We start from the raw sequence: 19,617 nt of genomic DNA, 5'->3' as shown, positions 1-19,617 counted from the left end.
GAAGCTGAAGCTCATAGAATTGAAGGCAAATTATTGACCTGGTTAGGGAATTAGCTGAGCAGCAGGAGACCGAGATTGGAGATAATTGGCGGGTACTCTAATTGGCAGAATGTGACTAGTGGTGTCCTGCAAAGTTCTGTGTTGGGACCACTACTATTCTCCCTATTCATTAACAACTTATATGATGGGCTAGAAATCCAAAAATCCAAATTTGCCAATGTCACGAAGATGAGGCGGTATTGTAAGCAGTGTCCATTGAAGTGTAAAAATTACAGTGGTATTGATAGATTAAGTGAATGGGCAAAACTGGCAAATGGATTTCAATGTAGATAAATGTGAGGTCATCCACTTTGGATAGAACAGGGTACTTTCTAAATAGCGAAAAACTAGAAACAGTGGAGGCACAAAGAGACTTGGGGGTCCAGGTACACATATCATTGAAATGTCATGAACAAGTCCAGAAAATAATCCAAAAGGCTAATGGAATTCTAACCTTTATATCTAGAAGAATAGAGTACAAGAGGTAAAAGACATGCCTCAGGTATACAAAGCCCTGGTTAGGCCACACATGTAGAACTGTGAGCAGTTCTGGGGTACCACCACTTTGGGTGGAGTGAATCGTAGATTTGCTAGAATGATACCTAGCCTCCAAGGGTTAAACTGGAAGGAGAGATTACATAAATTAGGGTTGTAGTCTCTGGAATTTAGAAGTTATGGTGTGATTTAATCAAAGTTTTCATCATAATAAGTAGAACAGATGGGATAGATTGGGAGAAACTATTTCCACTAGTTGAGTTTAGGACTATGGGCAGAGCCAAAAATTTTAAGCCAGACCCTTGAGGAGTGAAATTAGGGAACACTTCACGTAGAAGGTGGTAGAAGATTGGAGCTCTTTTGTGCAAACAGCAGTTGATGCTAGGTTACTTGTTAATTTTAACACTGAGATTGATAGACTTTTGTTAACCAAAGGCATTGAGTGATTTGGGGCAGAGGCCCCATTTCATAAGATCTTGTACACTCAAGCCTTATTGCTGCTCATTTATACCTTACGAATTTACATTTTTCTGTTCTTTGAACTGTTTAATAGAAGGAATGTCTTGTCCTGCCATGTAACCTGATAAGTATTACTTTATAATTCCTGTGGTGTTCCATTCATAACAGTTATGATCTGCTCCCAAATTAATGGGAATTACTTCCTGTTTTAAACATTGTTTTCGAGTTAAATCACAAATCATCCATTATCTCAATGACTGTTAGAACAGGCTCAAGGGACTGAATGGCCTACTCGTGCTCTGAAGGTAGTTTGGTGAGAAAATTGGCATGGGACTTGGGAGGGGAGAGAATTGAGAGATGAAAGGGATGGAATAAAGGACGAAAAAGTGCTGGACGAATAAGAGGAAAGACCGAGATGTAATTTGTGATAAGAGCCACACTGTCACCACTACAGTCTGTGCGAAGCAAGTGGTGGAAGATAGGGTATTTGGAGTTGCTGCTTATAAGGCAGCAGTGGCAAGTGCCATGATGGATTCTTTGGAGAAGGCCAAAGGAGATACAGAAGCAAGCTATAGGCTTATCTAAGAGGGGGTCAAGCCTGGTATAGCGATAAGAGAGTAGGAAGGTCAAGGAGGGTTGAAGCAGGGATCTGGGTCGGCTGAATACCCAAGAGGGGAGCAATGAAAAGGGGCTTGATGACAAAATAACTAAAAGGAGGGAGGGAAAAAGTGAAAATGGAAGTGATGGACTTGGGTGCAGGGAGGCAGTCAAAATGAGCAAGTGAGTGAACACTGGAAAATCTCAACGTTAAAGTTACACAAGCCTGGTTGCATAGAATTAATTAGAATTCATACATCATAGTAGTAAATGCAGAATAAAGAGAGGACAATAGATCAGAGTCCAGAGTTAAAGCCGTAAATACGACAGTGAGATAAAGTTGACATAGGCAGGTGGAATCAGCATGGAACATCAAACTACTAACCAAGTTCAGAGACAGGTGTGACAGGCAAGTGAAGCCCAGAAGCTATTTGAAGGGTAGAATATCAGAGGATGCACAGAGGGCAACATTTCCTTTGGAATAATAATCCAAGGTACTAATCCTGTTACAGTTTCATTACTGGCACAAATAAACCCCATCATACTAACCCTGTTACAGTCCTGTTCCTGGTATATGTAATCCCCAGCAATACTAATGTAAAAACAGAAAATGCTGAAATACTCAGCAGGTCAGCAGTAGCTTTGAAGAGAGAAACAGAGTTAATGTTGACCTTTCATCAACCTGAAACATTTCTGGAGTTCCAGGATTTTCATCCAAAGACCATAGATGTCCAAATCAAGATGGTGTGTGACTTGGAGGGGAAACCCTGGCAGTGGTGGTGTTCCTATGTGCCAGCTACCCTTGTCCTTCTAGGTAGGTTTGGGAGTTCCTATTAAAAAAGCCTTGGAGAATTGTTGTAGTGCATCTTGTAGATGGTATACACTTGAGCCATGGTGTGCCATAGTTAAGGGAATGAATGCTTAAGGTGGTTAATAGGGTGCCAATCAAGCAGACTTTTTAGTGTTGGATGGTGTCGAGCTTCTTGAATGTTATTGGAGCTGCACGCAGTCTGGAAAATGGGGTGTATTCCATCACACTCCTGACTTGTGCCTGGTAAGTGGTAGAAAAGCTGTGGGGAGTCATGTATTGAAACACACCACAGGATTCCCAGCCTCTGCTCTTATAGCCACAGTATTTATTGTTGCTGGTCTAGTTTCTGGTCAGTGGTGACCCTCAGAATGTTGATGGTGTGGGATTTGATGATGTTAATATCTTGGGGAAGTGATTAGACTATGATGGTTATTGCCTGACACTTGTGTGGCATGAATATCACTTGCCACTTATCAGGCCAAGCTTAGTTGCTTGCTGCACGTGGGCAGACTACTTCATTTTCTGAGGAATTGCTTATGGAAGTGAAGACTGTGCAGTCATCATTGAACATCCTTAAGGTCATAGATGGAGCAACTGAAGATGACTGGACCCAAGACATGTTCTGAGAGACTCCTGCAGCAATGTTCTAGGGTTGAGATAATTGACTGCAGGACTGTCATTAACATTAACCTTATCAGACTCCTGTTACTGGTAGAACATAAGAAATAAGAGGCAGAATAAGCCATTTGGCCTTGAAGCCTGCTCCGCCATTCAGTAAGATCATGATTGTGGTCTTAAATCCACTTTTCTGCTGTTCCCCATAACCCTTGACTCCCTTGTCGCTCAAAAATCTGTCTTAACTCAACCTTGAATATATTCAATGATCCACCTCCACTGCTCTCTAAGCCAGTGAATTCCAAAGACTAATGACCTCTGAGAGATAAAAAAAATCATCTCCATCTTAAATGGGAGACCCCTTATTTTGAAACTGTGCTCCCTTTCCAATATACCTTTTCCATGTAATCCTTGGCACAAATTAGTATTTGTGAAAGTCAATGAGTGTCTTATTTGCATGCAAAATTGTTGTTTTTGTGCTACAGGAGCCAGGATTTCTCACCGCATTTGAGTATAGTGAGAAGAGAAAAACAGTGTTTCACATCACCACTGGCAGCCAAGAATTAGAGTGAGAACATTACTTATCTATGGAAATTATATTAAGTGCCACTAAAAAGGAATCGCTGCAGCAAAACCTTTTCAAAATCAAACAGGAGAGCTATTGTATTTGATTTTGGTTTTTATTTTAATCTATTTTTTGCTTAAACAGTGATGTTGATGGCTAAGTATAAATTCTCAGAGGCATTGAATTAAAATGAGCAGCGATATAAGCATTGAACAAAGAGGTGATCACTGCAGCTGCATCTGAACTATTTTTGTGATGCATTTTACAGTTATGGAAATGCCCTGGTTTGTCTGTTCCATTTACTGCAGGATCTAACTCTATTTCATTTGCTCCATGAACTATATCTGTACCATTTACTTCAGGAACCATACTGCATGTACTTCAGAAACTGTATTGCATTTACCACAGGAATAATCTCTAATGTGGGCATTATCTCTTATATTTACAGCAGGAACAATAGCAATATGCCACGAGTGTTGGAAAGCTGCAATAAAAACAGAAAATGCTGGAAGTACTCAATTGGTCATGCAGCATCTGTTAATGTAGTCACAGACCTGAAACGTTAACTCTTTCTCTCCCCACAGATGCTGCCAGACTTGCTGAGTATTTCCAGCACTTTTTTTTACTGAATATTCTCATGCATTTACTGCAAGAGCTATCTCCAAGTATTTCTGGCATTTTCTGTTTTTATTTATTGCAGGAGCTATTTCAATATTTTAAAAAATCATTTATGGGATGTGAATATCGCTGGCTAGGCAGCATTTATTGCCCATTCCTAATTGCGCTTGAGAAGGTGGTGGTGAGCTGCCTTCTTGAATTGCTGCAGTCCTTGTGGTGTAGGTATACCCAAGATGCTGTTAGGAAGGGAGTTCCAGGATTTTGATCCAGAAACAGTGAAGGAACGGCAATATATTTCCAAGTCAGGACGATGAGTGGGGCACTTCCAGGTGGTGGTATTCCCATGCGTCTGCTGTCCTTGTCCTTCTAGATGGTAACAATCGTGGATTTGGAAGTTGCTGCCTAAGAAGCCTTGGTGAATTCCTGCAATGCGTCTTGTGGATGGTACACACTGCTGCCATTGTGCGTCTGTGGTGGAGGGAGTGAATGCTTGTGGATGGAATGCCAAGCAACCAGGTTGTTTTGTCCTGGATGGTGTTGAGCTTCTTGAGAGTGTTTTTGGAGCTGCACTCATCCAGACAAGGGGAGAGTATTCCATCACACTCCTGGCTTGTGCCTTGTAGACGGTGAACAGGTTTTGGGGAGTCAGTAGGTGAGTCACTCACCACAGGATTCCTAACCTCTGACCTGCTCTAGTAGCCACAGTATTTATATGGTTAGTCCAGTTCAGTTTCTGGTCAATGGTAACCCCCAAGGATGTTGATAGTGGGGGATTAAGCGATGGTAATGCCATTGAATGTCAACGGGCAATGGTTAGATTCTCTCTTGCTGGAGATGATCATTGCCTGGCACTTGTGTGGCGCAAATGTTACTTGCCACTTGTCAGCCCAAGCCTGGATATTGTCCATGTCTTGCTGTATTTGGACATGGACTGCTTCAGTTTCTGAGGAGTTGCAAATGATGCTGAACATTCTCAGCAAACATCCCCACTTCTGACTTTCGAAGGAAGGTCATTGATGAAGCAACTGAAGATGGTTGGGCCTAGGACACTACCCTGAGGAACTCCTCCAGTGATATTCTTGGGCTGAGAAGATTGACCTCCAACAACCACAATCATCTTCCTTTGTGCTTGGTATGACTCCAACCAACGGAGAGTTTTCCCCTGATCCTCTATCAGGAAGATATAATAATTCTCATCATATTATTGGAATTTATTGTGAAATAGTGGTGTATGTGTCTGTGTGTGTGAGACTTAATTGGGTTAAAGGCAGCTGGTCTGAAGACTTTGATGTAAACAGGGGTAAGTTTAGAATGTAAGGTGAAAGGACATTTGCATTTTTAAATAAACCAGACTAGATTGTTTTCAAAGGAGGGGTGAAATGTGTCACTAAGCCAGGTGAAGTTTATAAACAGTGTGTTTATTTTTCTCAAAGATTATTGGTAAACTTAGTACCATGAGAGATTTTTATTATCAGAAAGATAAAGTCCAAAGATATGGTGAAACAATGGGAATTTGCATTCAAAGGGGAAAACATGTATAAAGGAGTAGAGGCTGTGTGTAAGGGTGGGCATTTTTAAGATCTAACAAGTGTGAAAAGCCTTCAGCATCTATGCCTCAAGCTGCTGTTTTCAAAGAACTGAAGTTAAGAAAACTCACTTTGAATTCAACTGGTTCAGGGTACTGTGTGTCACCTTGCCTGGGTATTTTAAAATCTATGTGTCTTACTGTTGCCTTAACGAAAGTGAACTGGGAATCAGATTAAGTAGGGGATTTGGAAGTTATCATCATAGTAATTTGTAGATATATGTATACGTTTAAAATCATTCCTCTTATTAATAAATATTTAATCTAGTTTGGTGGTCTTATTACTACTGAATTCAAGGCACGCATCTCGAAATTTATTACAAACTGCAAAACAGTTGTGGCAGTTGTTTCAAGTTTCCCTTTGGGATTTGAACAACTCAGCGTTTACCATCAGCTGTATCATAACATTCCCATTAGCTCCAGTTTTGCTAGAGCTCCTTGATGCCATTTCTCTATTCCATGTACTCTGGGAACAGTAATAGAATTATAGGCTGGAATTTGCTGGCCTTTCCTGTCAGTGGAATCTTCCGGTCCTGCCAAAATCAATGGACATTTGAATGGCTCACCACATTTTCCGGACCAACCCCTATCACGGCAGGGCTGGAAAATTCCACCCATAGAGTGGTTACAGCGCAGAAAGAGGACATTCAGCCTTTCACGTTCATGTTGGCTCTCTGCAAGAACAACTCAGCTAACCCCACTTCTTTGCCCTTCTCCCGTACAAATTTTTCCTTTTCACATAATTATGCAATTCTCTTTTGAAAGCCACAATTGAATCTGCCTGCACCACACTCTCAGGCAGAGCATTCCAGATCTTAATTACTCACTATAAAATAATTTTCCTCATGCCACCATTGCTTCTTTTGCCAATCAACTTAAATCAGTGTCTTCTGGTTCCCGATCCTTCCACCGATGAGATCAGTTTCCATCTACTCTGTCCAGATCACTCATGATTTTGAACACCTCAATCAAATCTCCTGTCAACCTTCTCCGCTCGTGAGTACAGCCCTAATTCCTTAATTAATCCATATTTGTCCAAGTGACTGTTAATTTTGTCCCAGATTTTTGTTCCTAAAAGCTTTCCCACCATTTGCAGCATTTTCTTTTACATTTACTGCAGAAACTATCTTTATTCCAGTTAGTGTAGGTATAATCTCTTTTGCACTTACAGCAGGGACCATCTATCATAATACTGTAAGAATAGTCCATTACATTACTGCAATAACTATCTCTGCATTTACTGTAGGAACCATCAATTGGATAGTAGTTTTCTCTATTGTGCTTACTGCAGGCATCGTCTATTCCACTTACTATACAAACTATTTTACATTTACTTAAGGAACTCTATTCCATTTACTGCAGGAACTACCTCTATTACATTTAATGCATGAGCAGTTTATTATATTCACTGCAGGAACTGTTTCTGCTACTAAAGGAACACCAATGCATTTACTGCAGGAACTATATTCAATTTACTGAAGGAACAGTCACCATCCCATTAACTGTAGGAACAGAAGGTATTAAATTTACTGAAGGAACTTTTTCCTCTTGCATTTACTGTGTGGACGGCCTCTTCTGAAGCTACTTCAGAAATTATGTGTAATCTAATTACTACAGGAATGATCTGTTATTCTATTTACTGCAGAGACAATCAATTGCATTTACTGATTGAATTATCCGTACTTTAGCTGCAGGAACAATCTCTCTTATTGCAGGAGCAGCTATATTACTTAGTGCTGTAACAATCTCTGTTGCATTTATTGCAAGAGCTAACAATTGGATTTATTGCAATAGCTTTCTCCATTCCATTTACTACAGGCACAGCCTGGGCACAAAATTCATTTGCACCGCTTGTAGCCTACCTGGCTTCACTGGGGCCACCACCTGTAACCTGCACATGCTGCACTTTAGTAATTTGGGTACACACTGATGCATTCACTGCATGTTATAGCACAGTTGATGGTAAAAGCTGAGCCGCTTGAATCCCAAAGGGAAACTTGAAACAACTGCCACAACTGTTTTGCAATTTGTTTAAATTTTGAGATGAGTGCTTTGAATTCAGTAGTAATAAGACCACTGAGTCTTAATAGGTTTCTTACAAAACTAAATTAAACCTTTATTAACAGAAGAAATGATTTTAAGTATACACATAGATCTACAAATTATTACTATGATAATTTCTAAATCCCCCAGTTAATCTAACTCCCAGTTACACTTTCGTTAAAGCAACAGTAAGACACACAGATTTAAAAGAACCCAGGCAAAGAAACACGATACCCTGAACAATCCAATTCAAATTGAATTTTCTTAACTTCAGTTCTTTGTAGACAGCTGCTTGAGGCTTAAATGCTGGAGGCTTTTCACATGTTTTAGATCTTAGAATGCCTTCCCTACACACAGCCTTCTCTCCTTTATCCATATTTTCCACCTTGAATGCAAATTCCTGTCATTTCACTATGTCTTTGGACTTTGCCTTTCTAATAATAAAAATCTCTCATAGTGCCAATTTTACCAGTAATCTTTGGGAAAAATAAACACATGGGCCAGAATTTATCCCTCGGCAGGCAGTGGTGGGCGGGAAGCTAGCCGCTGCCCGCAATCGGCTCCACTCCGCGATTTCACACAGACGGGCCAATTAAGGCCTGCCCTGCGTGGATCGCGAGTGGCAGCGCTACCTGTGTGGGTGGGGGGAGGAGAGAGAGCGGGCCTGGCAATCAGTTCACACATGCGCGCGAAAGAGCACTTCAATCTCCCTGAGGCATGGAGCTGCCTCAGGGAGATTGAAGTGCTTTTTAAAAAAAATGAATAAATACAAGACAAATTTAATAAAACATGTCCCCTAATGTGACTGTGTCACATGAGATGGGACATGTTTTTAATTTCAGAACAAAATTTTTTATTTAATGTGTATTAGCTTTAGGAAACCTCATCCCACTCGTGGATGAGGTTTCCTAAAAAATGTAAAGGCCGCTTGGCCTTTTGGCCTGCCTGCCTGCCAACCGTTAGGTTGAATGGGCAGTGTAAGATTCAAGTTAATCACCTTGTTAATGGCCTTAATAGACCTTTCAATTATTGGCGGGCACACAGCCGACTCTGGCGCGCACCCGCCAAACAAAATATCGCGTGAGTGTGCGATGACATTGGGACGTCATTGCACGTCGTATTATGCTCTGGTGTGCCGGACGTGCGCCTGCACACCGAACATAAAACTCTGGCCACTGTTTCTTAACTTCTCCTGGCTGGGTGCAATATTTCACTCCCTCTTTTGAATTCAATCTAGCCTGGTTTATTTAAAAATGCAAATGTTACACCTATGTTTACCTACTTCACATTTCAAACCTAGTTTATCTCCTGTTACATCAAAGCCTCCAGATGTACTTAATTCAATTAAGTCTCACACACACATACGCACATTCAAGGACACAGACCCCATTATTACTCTACAACAAATTCCAATAACATTACAACAATTATTATATCTTCCTGACACTGCATGTGACTGAACATCTTGAATTGGTGCTATCCTGATGTAATGTCAAGATTCCAAATCTGAACACGTGTAGGTCCTGGCAACACCTGCATGTCCACTCCTAAGAAAAGAAGCAGCAAAATGGACCCTGCAGAAATATTATTTAAAGGGTAGCAGTTAAATTAAAGTACTGGAATTTTTTTTATTGGAAAGTATTTGGAAACACTCAAGTGTAATTTTGGAAATGTTTTGGTGCATTTTCCAGAAGTGTTGTAGCATCCTCATAGTGATGGCAGCGGAGTAGGTAACCCCTCTCCACAAAGGCTGCAACAGGTTTCAGAGCAGCATTGAGAGTGCTTCTAGGTCTGCAGCATCACAGGGAGATGGATAGAGGCTGCAGAGAGGGCAAGCTCCACATCATGTCCTCTGCCAAGTTGGAGCCAGAACCTTGCATGTTTCTTGACAGAAGGCTGTCTGGCAGGCCAGCCAATGTACTTAGCACCTCTCTGCATACCCATTCAGCACTAACCTGTATGCCTCCCCATCGATGTCCTCGGCTGAATCCTTTTCAGCAGTACTAGCCTGCCACGTCATGTTCCAGTCAGCTGGCAAATGAGCTGTTCTTTCACTTGGCCAGGTTGCAACCATTTGTGTGCTGTGACGCACCATATGCTGATTCCAACTCTATTCTAGCCTCTAGGTAATTGCAGTGCCAGTATCTAAGCAGGTAGCTGCGAGTGTCATTTTTTTTTCATTCATTCACGGGATGTGGGTTTCGCTGGCTGGGCCAGCATTTATTGCCCATCCCTAGTTGTCCTTGAAGCAGCTCACCACCACCTTCTCAAGGCAACTAGGGAGGGGCAATAAATGCTGGCCCAGCCAGCGAAGCCCACATCCCGTAAATGAAATTTAAAAAAGTGACAGGGCCTCTTCATCAGTGCTGTTACTCTCTTTGTTTCTCTAGGGTTTCCTTGCCTGGGTACCTGGGTATTTGAAAGCAGTGCTCAGAAGAGGAAGATAGTTCACCAGAAAATGCAGAGATTTTCCTCTAGTAAATGCAATCAAAATAGGGTCTGAGTTAAATCCAATAGGTAGTTCCTGAAGTAAATGGAACAGAGATAGTTCCTGCAGTAAATGCAATAGTGTTTCTTTAGTAAAAGCAGCATATTTCCTGCAGTAAATATATTGGAGATAGTTCCTACAGTAGATGCAAGAGTTACTGTAGTAAATTTAAGCGTTATTGCAGTAACGTAATAGATTGTTCCTGCAGTAAATGCAGTAATATTTTATATAAACAGCAACAATAATTCTGCAGTAAATGCAACAGAGGGAGGTGGATAGGGAGAGAAGCAAGAGTCCATTGTCACACCATCAGCAGCTTGCTAATCAAGCCAGAAAGCTGGATTGGGGTACGCTTGGGAGTTGAGAAGGGGCAGAAACATATCTTCATCCTCATTGTTCTCAGTGACAGATCTTGCAAGCTCTCTTTGCAGCTGACCCCATGATGCTAAGAGCCACCTTCTCTGCTAGGCTCAGGAGATGCTGGTGCTTTTTCCTCACCCATTCTGCTCTGCTTCTTTCTATTGTCTGCCTGAAAGAGAGAGGGAAGATTGTCTGTTGTGTTGCACTGCGTTTGGGTGATGTGCCTACCACAGCTGAATAATTGGAGATATATGGAGGCAGTGAGAGGTGGTTGTGCGATTGGCACTTTAGGAGGTGTGTGTGAATGAGGCGGAGTACTTGGATGTTAGGCATGAGTGCTGAGTGCCAAGGACTGGTGCTGGGTGACTAATGTGGTGTGGTGCATTAAGCAGCTTGAGGTGGTGTGCTGGGTATGAGATGCACCACCTGGCCTGTAATAATAATAATAATAATAATAATAATAATAATAATACTGCTGGTGCCCCCTGCTGCCTGCAGAGTTCACTGGCAACATTGAGAAGAGAGCAACACTGGAAGCCCAGGAACTGGTACAGAAACTTTTCAGATGATTTTGGTTAACAAATTATGCCTTAAATCATAACCTCCGTGACCAAAGAACAGGCCAAATGAATTTCACATCCTCTTTATTGTACTTATTACAGAAACTATCTTTTCTATTTACTGTAGGAACTAATACATTTACCGCAGAAATGATCTATTGCATTTACTGCAGAAACTGTCTATTAACTGCAGTAACAGCCTCTGTTGTATTTACTGTGGAGCTGTTGCTGTTTTTTTACTAAAGGAACACTATTGCATTTACTATAGGAACAATCTATTACATTGCAGCAGCAACTTTTACATTTACTGCAGTAACTGTTGCATTCACTGTGGAACTATCTCCATTATATTTACTGCAGGAAATACCTCTTTTGCCTTTACGAAGGGAACACTATTGCATTTACTGCAGCAGCTCTGTCCCATTTACTGCAGGAACTATCAATTAGATTTACTGCAGGACCTATCTTGATTGCATTCACTATAGGAAAATTTCCATATTTTCTGCATGAACTATCTACATGTGCATTTACTGCAGAAAATGTCTGTGAAATTATTTTAAAAGCAGCAGGCAGACATTGAATATATGTGATGTTCAGCTGCCAACTCTGTTTAATTCACTTACAGGTGGTGGCCTGCTCTAACTACTGGGTTGCATCGTACTTCCTTTTACAATGTTAGTGCCAGATCTCAGAAAAATATGTATTAAATTTTATAAGGATCAGAGTACGCCTGGTAATAGTTTTGCCTGGTTGTGACTTGTATAGGCCATACTGGACATTCTCAGCTATCCATCTCTGGGATGAAAAAGATAACATCTGGAGACATTATGCAGAAGAAGGTATCTCACTTTGCAAATAGCTGTGCTTATGCCGGCTCAACTGAGTAATATTGATGATGGTCGTGATACAGGTCACACACAGATTGTCCTGTCCATGTGACACCAGGGAGGACGCTAGGCAGCAGAAACGGCAAGATGGGCAGGGGAATGATTCAAAAATCTGAACATGTATTCTATAAAGTATTTTGGGTTAGATTTTATAAAACATGTTTGAAAAGAATAATCCATGATTTGTGATCATATAACTTAAATGAGATATCTGTATGTTGAACTCAGTGGACTGCTGCTATAATTACACTTATGTATTAACACTCTAGCATGACATATGTACTATATTTTTAAGTAAGGCTAGAAAATAAATAGTGCAGTATTAACATTTACTTTGCTTTGCAGCAAACTACTGGGTGGTGGAATTGAAAGCATGGCAATCACTGAGGCATTTGGTGGTAAGTTCGACAAAGACACAGTGGCCCTGGTATTAATAGGGAGGAGACAGCAAACGGTGCAAAAAGTAGTGAACACATTTCAAAAGTCCTGTTTTTAAAGCACTTTGAAACCTTCAGGATGTGGAAGAGTCTATAAATGCAAGATTTTTCTTTTATCTTTAGGAGTTAATTTCTGTTTTTATTTGCAGAATTTCGAACTGGGAAGACACAGCTGTCGCACACTTTCTGTGGTAAGTTCCCGTATACAAAGCATTAAAATCCCTATGCCAGCACTTTATAAAAGATGCTAATATAAATGCTGGGTGTGGAATGAGGTCATCTGTGTTTTTGTTGTAATTCAAACAAAACAGTGTAAATTAAGGACTTAAAAGTCCAGCAAAATAATGTTGCATGATATGTAATGTCAAGAACCAATCTGCAATTTTTTTTAGAAGACGAATTCTTTCATTGGCAATGGAAGTAATTGTTATAGTTCAGAATGCCAGTTGGTGAAAGATATAACTGGAACCAATCTTTACACACTTTTATAAGCATTTATTTATTTATTTTGCAGATTGCAAGCACCTACTAACCCAACGCCCACTGTTTAAATCAATGTCATATATTTATGAGCCCAAGTGAAAACCCAGTTAATGCCCACCAATTAAACACAAGTAATATACAATTAAAAATAATCAGCTATCGTGCAACTGAACATTGTACCGTGTATTAACTGTAGCCTTATACTTACACTAATTAGAGTCATCCAGAGGAGAGTATTACAGTAGTGGTTCCCTGAGTTGAAAAATGCAAACATAACAGCTGAGCTCTTCTTACACTGGACCTTTCAATTGAGGTGAACCTGGGATAGGAAGCACTAAATGAAGCAGGCTAATGAAAGTCTCTGACCAGAACTGTACCAATTGATTTATCTCTTTCATTCTAGTAACTGCTCAGCTTCCTGGATCTAGTGGATACTGTGGAGGAAAGGTGATTTTCATTGATACAGAGAATACCTTGTATCCTTTACTTTGTTAGCTATTTCCATTCCATGGCTTTTTCTGTTATGATTTCAGACCCTGTGCACATGGAATCTGCACCTTCCCATATCCTTCCTCCTACTCTTACTCCTACTTGGGTCTGAACTCCAACAATGAAGGGCCTTGGGATGTTTTACTAGGTTAAAAGTACAATATAATTGAGTAATAGCTGCAATTTCAGTCCTTGCCTGCAGTTTGCACAATTTCTCATTTCACAGAGAGATTTTCAGGATCGGAATATTCCTTTAAAATTGAAAAGTGTACTTATATTTACATAATCGTTGAATCTTCCATCTTGTTCACATGGTGTTACCTAAATATTATTGGTATGTTTTGTTAAGTTATCTGTACATTTTCTAACTCCCTATGTAAAGGGCTTTGAAGGTTCTCAAAGGACTGCATAAAAGGCTTCTGCTGATTAATGAGTGCAGCCTTTGTGAGGTACATATCTCTGGGTCCCACACCAGCTGCGCATCTGTTTTTTCTTCCACACCCAATTTCATTACTGTTTGGCAGCCGTCACCATCACTTGTTCCTCCTAACTGATGTTCTCTGCTTCATCCAACCCTCTTTCCTAAACAAGCTTGGAGTCCTTGAGTGGTACTGCTCTGATTATTTGATCACTGTAACTCCTGCCACCGACTGGAATGGCATCAGGAACAGTTGCGCATGCATACTCAACCACCAGCGCATACACAACTGCTCCTGACACCTTTCCAGTCAGATCCAAAATCGTGCCATTATCAAAAAGAAATAGTGGTGTGGTCTCATACTGCACTGAAACCTGCAATGCAAGCATTTGCAAGCAAGAATTCCAATGTTAAAATTGAGTAATTGAATGTGTGTATGTTGCCAAAAATACTACCAAGTGGCATTATAATGGGAATTCCACTGTCACATTTCAGTGTAGCTTTTAAGATAAAACATTATTTGCCAGTAATAATCCATTACATTTCCCAATCTGTAGTGGGATCACAATCTCAATGTAATTTTGTGATTTCTGCCTCCTTAAGCTATATCCAGTGTGTTATGGCTTTGTGCAGGGGGTTTCTACACAGTTTGCGTAGCTCACTTGGTAGATAATGGGACTCTTAACCTCAAGGTCTTGATTGCAATCACACATTGGGTAATGAATTTTTTTCTTAAAAATTTTAGCGAAAATACTTTTTAAAATTGATTTTTACCAATAAGTGTCTTTGTTGTGGGGGGTGGGGGGGAAGTGTGTGTGTTTGTGTGTGTGTAACGATGTTGGTTGTCTGGACGGCTGTGTGGATCAGATTGGTGTGGATCAGCGTGGTGCTTGATCCCTGTTCTGGCTGGGGAGGATTCGGGACCTGCCTCCTTGTCCTACACGTGTTGAAAGTCTTGTTGCTGTAGGATGGGCCTGCCTTCAGACAGGGAACTGATGAAGAAGAGTGGCGAGATGGAGAACTGCGAGATGGAGAACTGAGGTAGCCCCGCAGTCGTAGCCACCCTTAACAGCTGAGAAGGAGACCTTGGAGATCAACATGGTGGCAGATGATGGAGAGATGGGTATCTCTTTCTCATACATTCCTGATTGAATTAAATATCACACTGCTACTTGGGCAGATAACTCATTGCTGTTATCACTGGTTGAAATGTCAACATCTGCACAATGTCTGAACTCTTCCCATGTCAGTTTTAATTCATTTTTTCATCTGCCATAGGTCTTTCAAAGTTTATGGAGGAGCTGGAATGTAGGGAGGCTGAAGAGTCCTCAGGAGAGTGTGCACACTGGGGGAGCACTGTCACATGACTCCTACATGCCATTCACCAGCACCAAAACGCACACCTCGATGGTGAATCCAATAATGATAGCTAAATTGACATATGGTGAGGCGCACATCACAAGTGAGCAGGAGCAGGTGCTGCAGACAGGGACAGCAGTGGAGAGTCCCCATCAGAGGCACAGGACACTCTAAGCTCTCCTCAGATGGTCGCAGGTGCTGAGCCTCGGGGCTCAATGAAATGGGCACTTCTGGAGCAGCAAGAAGAAATGTATGTGGTTCTGTCAGCATTTTTGGAGGAAATGTGCACCCTTGGAAAGAGTTTGGAGGAGGACGTCTCTACCATGAGTGTCATGATGTCTCAGGCATTTTCACTGATGTCTACCTCTGTGGAAATAGTGGCCACCTGCATGGGGAATCAGACATAGCAGGCAACCAAGTGCGTGTTTCACCTATTCAACCCCCTACATATTCAGTCCACCACTTCATACAGGATGGATGAACATTCGTCTTAGTCATTTAAAGCCTCACTGAAATGCAGCAAAGAGCATTCCAGCTCTTGGCTAGCAAGGAATTGTAGATGGGCCATGAGAGGAAAGAAGTAAAAAAGGAAACTGGAACTGGGGATTCTGCTCAAGGCACTCCTACTTCTGACTCCCCTCAGAAAGAGCCCAAGAGGCTGCATCCTGCCCCCACACAGGCACAGCTGTGGCTGGGCTTTCATGGGCTCCAAAACCCAGAGGACATCCACCATGGGCTGTTATCAGAATAGGGAAATGAGCAAAAGCAAAATATTGCAGATGCTGGGAAGCTGAAATGCTAGAAATACTCAGCAGGTCAGGCAGCATCTATGGTGAGAAAAAAGAGAATTAATGTTGAGGTCTGTGACCTTTCATCAGAGTATTTCCAACATTTTCTGTTTCTATTGGGGAAATGAGCAGCCTACATTTATCTCTGTTAAAGCCACAGGGGTAACACCACTTGTAAGAATAATAGAAAACAGAAAAGGTTTCTTAATACACAAGGGAATCCACTTGTAGCAATATCAATGCCCTTATATCTATGGAAATTTCAATGAAACAAGCTCTCCATTATCCTGCCATCTCCATTGTTGCCTCCTGAATTCCAAATGGACAGCTTAAGAGCATGGTGTGACTAGAGTGGAAGACAAGCAAAAGATGTGATGGAAGATTTATGACTGTGGGAATGACTTGTGTTGGAAAAGTTGGGGCTGGTGTGGATCAGAGGGTTTAGCAGTTTCACACACTCAGATTATTTGAAGAATGCCAGTATGAGCCCATTGTGAGCTGCTCTGGCAGCTAGGTGAGTTGTTGCAGGGTCTCTGGTCACGTCAAGCTCTCATCCTTTTCTGCTTCTCCCCTGCTTGGAAGTTGCTGAGTGGTCAGCACCCATTCCCCCTCCCAAGGAACCATTTTTTTCTTCAGCACCATGTTGTGCAAGGCACAGCAAACCATTACATTCTCAATGACCTTGCTTGTGCATAATGAAGGGTGGTCCCAGATCTGTCAGGGCACCTGAATTGCATCTTCAGCAACTCAATGGCTTGCTCTATGATTGGCCTTTGATCATGTGTCTCCTATTGTTGGGCAGTTGCTTGGAAAAGGCAGAAGGAAGGGGCATATCATTCAGGGGATGCCCTGTGGGCATCAGGGCACCCCTCCCAAGATGTTACCTCTCTTTTGTTCCTCTCGCCTGGCCTCCCTAGGTACCCTGATCCCTCCCTGTCCAATACCCCAGACTTGCCGAGGTCCAGGTGTCTCTTCATCCTGGAGCCTACTTGGAATTACAGCAGCACCAACTCCTCATTTCTGGCACTGCCAGAGCTGTCAGCCATGTCACTGAGGGGCAGAAGCCCCACTCTTTACTAGTTTAGCCAGCTGGCAGCATGCTGTTGCTGAGGGTCAGATTTTTTTTAAGTCACTCAATTGGCCACTGACTTCTACAATGTGGAGGTAAGGGGTTGGATAGTGAACAATACACCTCTCCCCAACTCCCCTGTCAGATTCAGCCTAAAAGGTTAATGGTATAGCTGCATAAGCTGCTCCTATGCGACAGTGAAGGCTGACAGCAGGGAAGTACATGTGTAGTAGAAAAATTCCAAAGTAGATGAAATAACTTCTAAAAAGTTGAATATCACATATAAAGCAGTGAAAACATGCTCTTAGAGCAAGCCCTGCAAGCACAAGTCTTTCACATAGGCAAGGCAGCAGCTGCACAGTTTCAATGTTTAATTTTCATTGATCAATGAGTTGCTGCTGTGCTGTCGTGTTGTTGGGACTGGCAAGTTTCACATAGCTCAGGAAATCCATGCACTGAATTTTAAAGCCAGAATTCTGAGTTAAAGGCATAATTTAAATTACTGAATTCGGAGCTCCCCTGGTGTTCCCACACGCCTTGGAACGTGTAAAAAGAGGAAGTGAGCAGCATCATGCCAGGTTTCCACACACTGGCATGGAATTTAACCCCTGCCTCACCCAAACCTGCCCTGCTGCTCCCCTCTTCCTCAACCTTGACAATTAAGATTCTGCCCCTGGTTTCTCCCACTCTCCTGTTTAAATAAAGCTAGAGAGCTTTGGAAAATTATGCCTAACTCATCCCCAATTTTCACACCTATTTCTTTTAATATACATGGATGGAAACCAGCTCCTCGGGATCTGCAAATCTTAAGACCCATTATTTCCTTCATTGCTGATTGACTTATTTTAGCTTCCTTTCCCATAGTGTTTTTTTTTGTCTTTTTACTCTAATGTGAAAGCGGATAACGGATTTAAAGTACTAATTTAACAAGTCTGCCATTATAGTCTCATCTGTATTCTATCTTTTAATAGGCCATATTCTCCCTTCATTTCAGTGATGGTAGCCGTTGAACCAGTCAGCATTTTTCAGCTCTTGCTTCCAATATTTTGAAATTGATCATTGAAAATGATGTTGTCGATGGTGTCTCGAAGTATGTTCCTTTTCGCTTATGCACTCTGTGTGGGAATGCTGGAGAGTACCAGTTCAATCAAGTCACGGAACTGGTGGTTTATATTTGGGTATGAAATATGGTTGATGATGATATCACAGAATTACAGTGCAGAAGAGGCCCTTCAGCCCATCAAGTCTGCACCAACACGTGAGAAACACCTGACATACCTACCTAATCCCATTTACAAGCCCGTAGCCTTGAATGTTATGATGTGCCAAGTGCTCATCCAGGTACTTTTTAAACGATGTGAGGCAACCCGCCTCCACCACCTTCCCAGGCAGCTCATTCCAGAGCGTCATCACCCTCTGGGTAAAAACGTTTTTCCTCACATCCCCCCAAACCGCCTGTCCCTCACCTTGAACTTATGTCCCCTCATGACTGACCCTTCAACTAAGGGGAACAGCTGCTCCCTATCCGCCCTGTCATTGCCCCTCATAACCTTGTACACCTCAATCAGGTTGCCCTTCAGTCTTCTCTGCTCCAGTGAAAACAACCCAAGTCTATCCAACCTCTCTTCATAACTTAAATGTTTCATCCCAGGCAACATCCTGGTGAATCTCCTCTGTACCTCCTCCAGTGCAATCACATCCTTCCTATAACGTGACGACCAGAACTGCACACAGTACTCCAGCTGTGGCCTCACCAAGGTTCTATACAACTCCAACATGACCTCCCTACTTTTGTAATCTGTGCCTCGATTGATAAAGGCAAGTGTCCAATATGCCTTTTTCACCACCCCACTAACATGTCCCTCCGCCTTCAGAGATCTATGGACACACATGCCAACGTCCCTTTGTTCCTTTTAACTTCCTAGTGCCATGCCGTTCATTGAATACTTCCTTGTCAAATTACTCCTTCCAAAGTGTATCACCTCACACTTTTCAGGGTTAAATTCCATCTGCCACTTATCTGCCCAATTGACCATCCCGGCTATATCTTCCTGTAGCCCAAGATACTCAACCTCACTGGTAACCACCCAGCCAATCTTTGTGTCATCCGCAAACTTACTCATCCTCCCCTCCCACATAGTCATCTATGTTGTTTATATAAGTGACGAACAGTAGGGGACAAAGCACAGAACTCTGTGGTACGCCACTGAACACTGGCTTCCAGTCACTAAAGCATCCTTCTGTCGTCACCCTCTGTCTCCTACAACTAAGCCAATTTTGAATCCACCTCATCAAATTACTCTGTATCCCATGTGCATTTGCCTTCTTTGTAAGTTTCCATGTGGGACCTTGTCGAAGGCTTTGCTGAAATCCATATAAACTACATCAACTACACTACCCTCATCTACACACCTGGTCTACTCAAAAAATTCAATCAAATTTGTTAGGCATG

General features: G+C 41.9%; 1 protein-coding gene across 1 annotated transcript in view; it reads left to right on the top strand.

Moving 5' to 3' along the window:
• dmc1 (DNA meiotic recombinase 1) overlaps positions 1-19,617 on the top strand; it is an 81,026-nt gene that overhangs the window by 11,181 nt on the left and 50,228 nt on the right. The window contains exons 5-8 of the mRNA XM_041177897.1: positions 3,502-3,584; positions 12,468-12,520; positions 12,709-12,750; positions 13,446-13,518. Coding sequence (XP_041033831.1) covers positions 3,502-3,584; positions 12,468-12,520; positions 12,709-12,750; positions 13,446-13,518 — 251 coding nt within the window. The remainder of the gene's footprint in view (positions 1-3,501; positions 3,585-12,467; positions 12,521-12,708; positions 12,751-13,445; positions 13,519-19,617) is intronic.

The sequence above is a fragment of the Carcharodon carcharias genome, chromosome 31 (assembly GCF_017639515.1).
Source record: "Carcharodon carcharias isolate sCarCar2 chromosome 31, sCarCar2.pri, whole genome shotgun sequence".
NCBI lineage: Eukaryota > Metazoa > Chordata > Chondrichthyes > Lamniformes > Lamnidae > Carcharodon > Carcharodon carcharias.
This window is presented reverse-complemented; position numbering and strand designations above follow the sequence as displayed.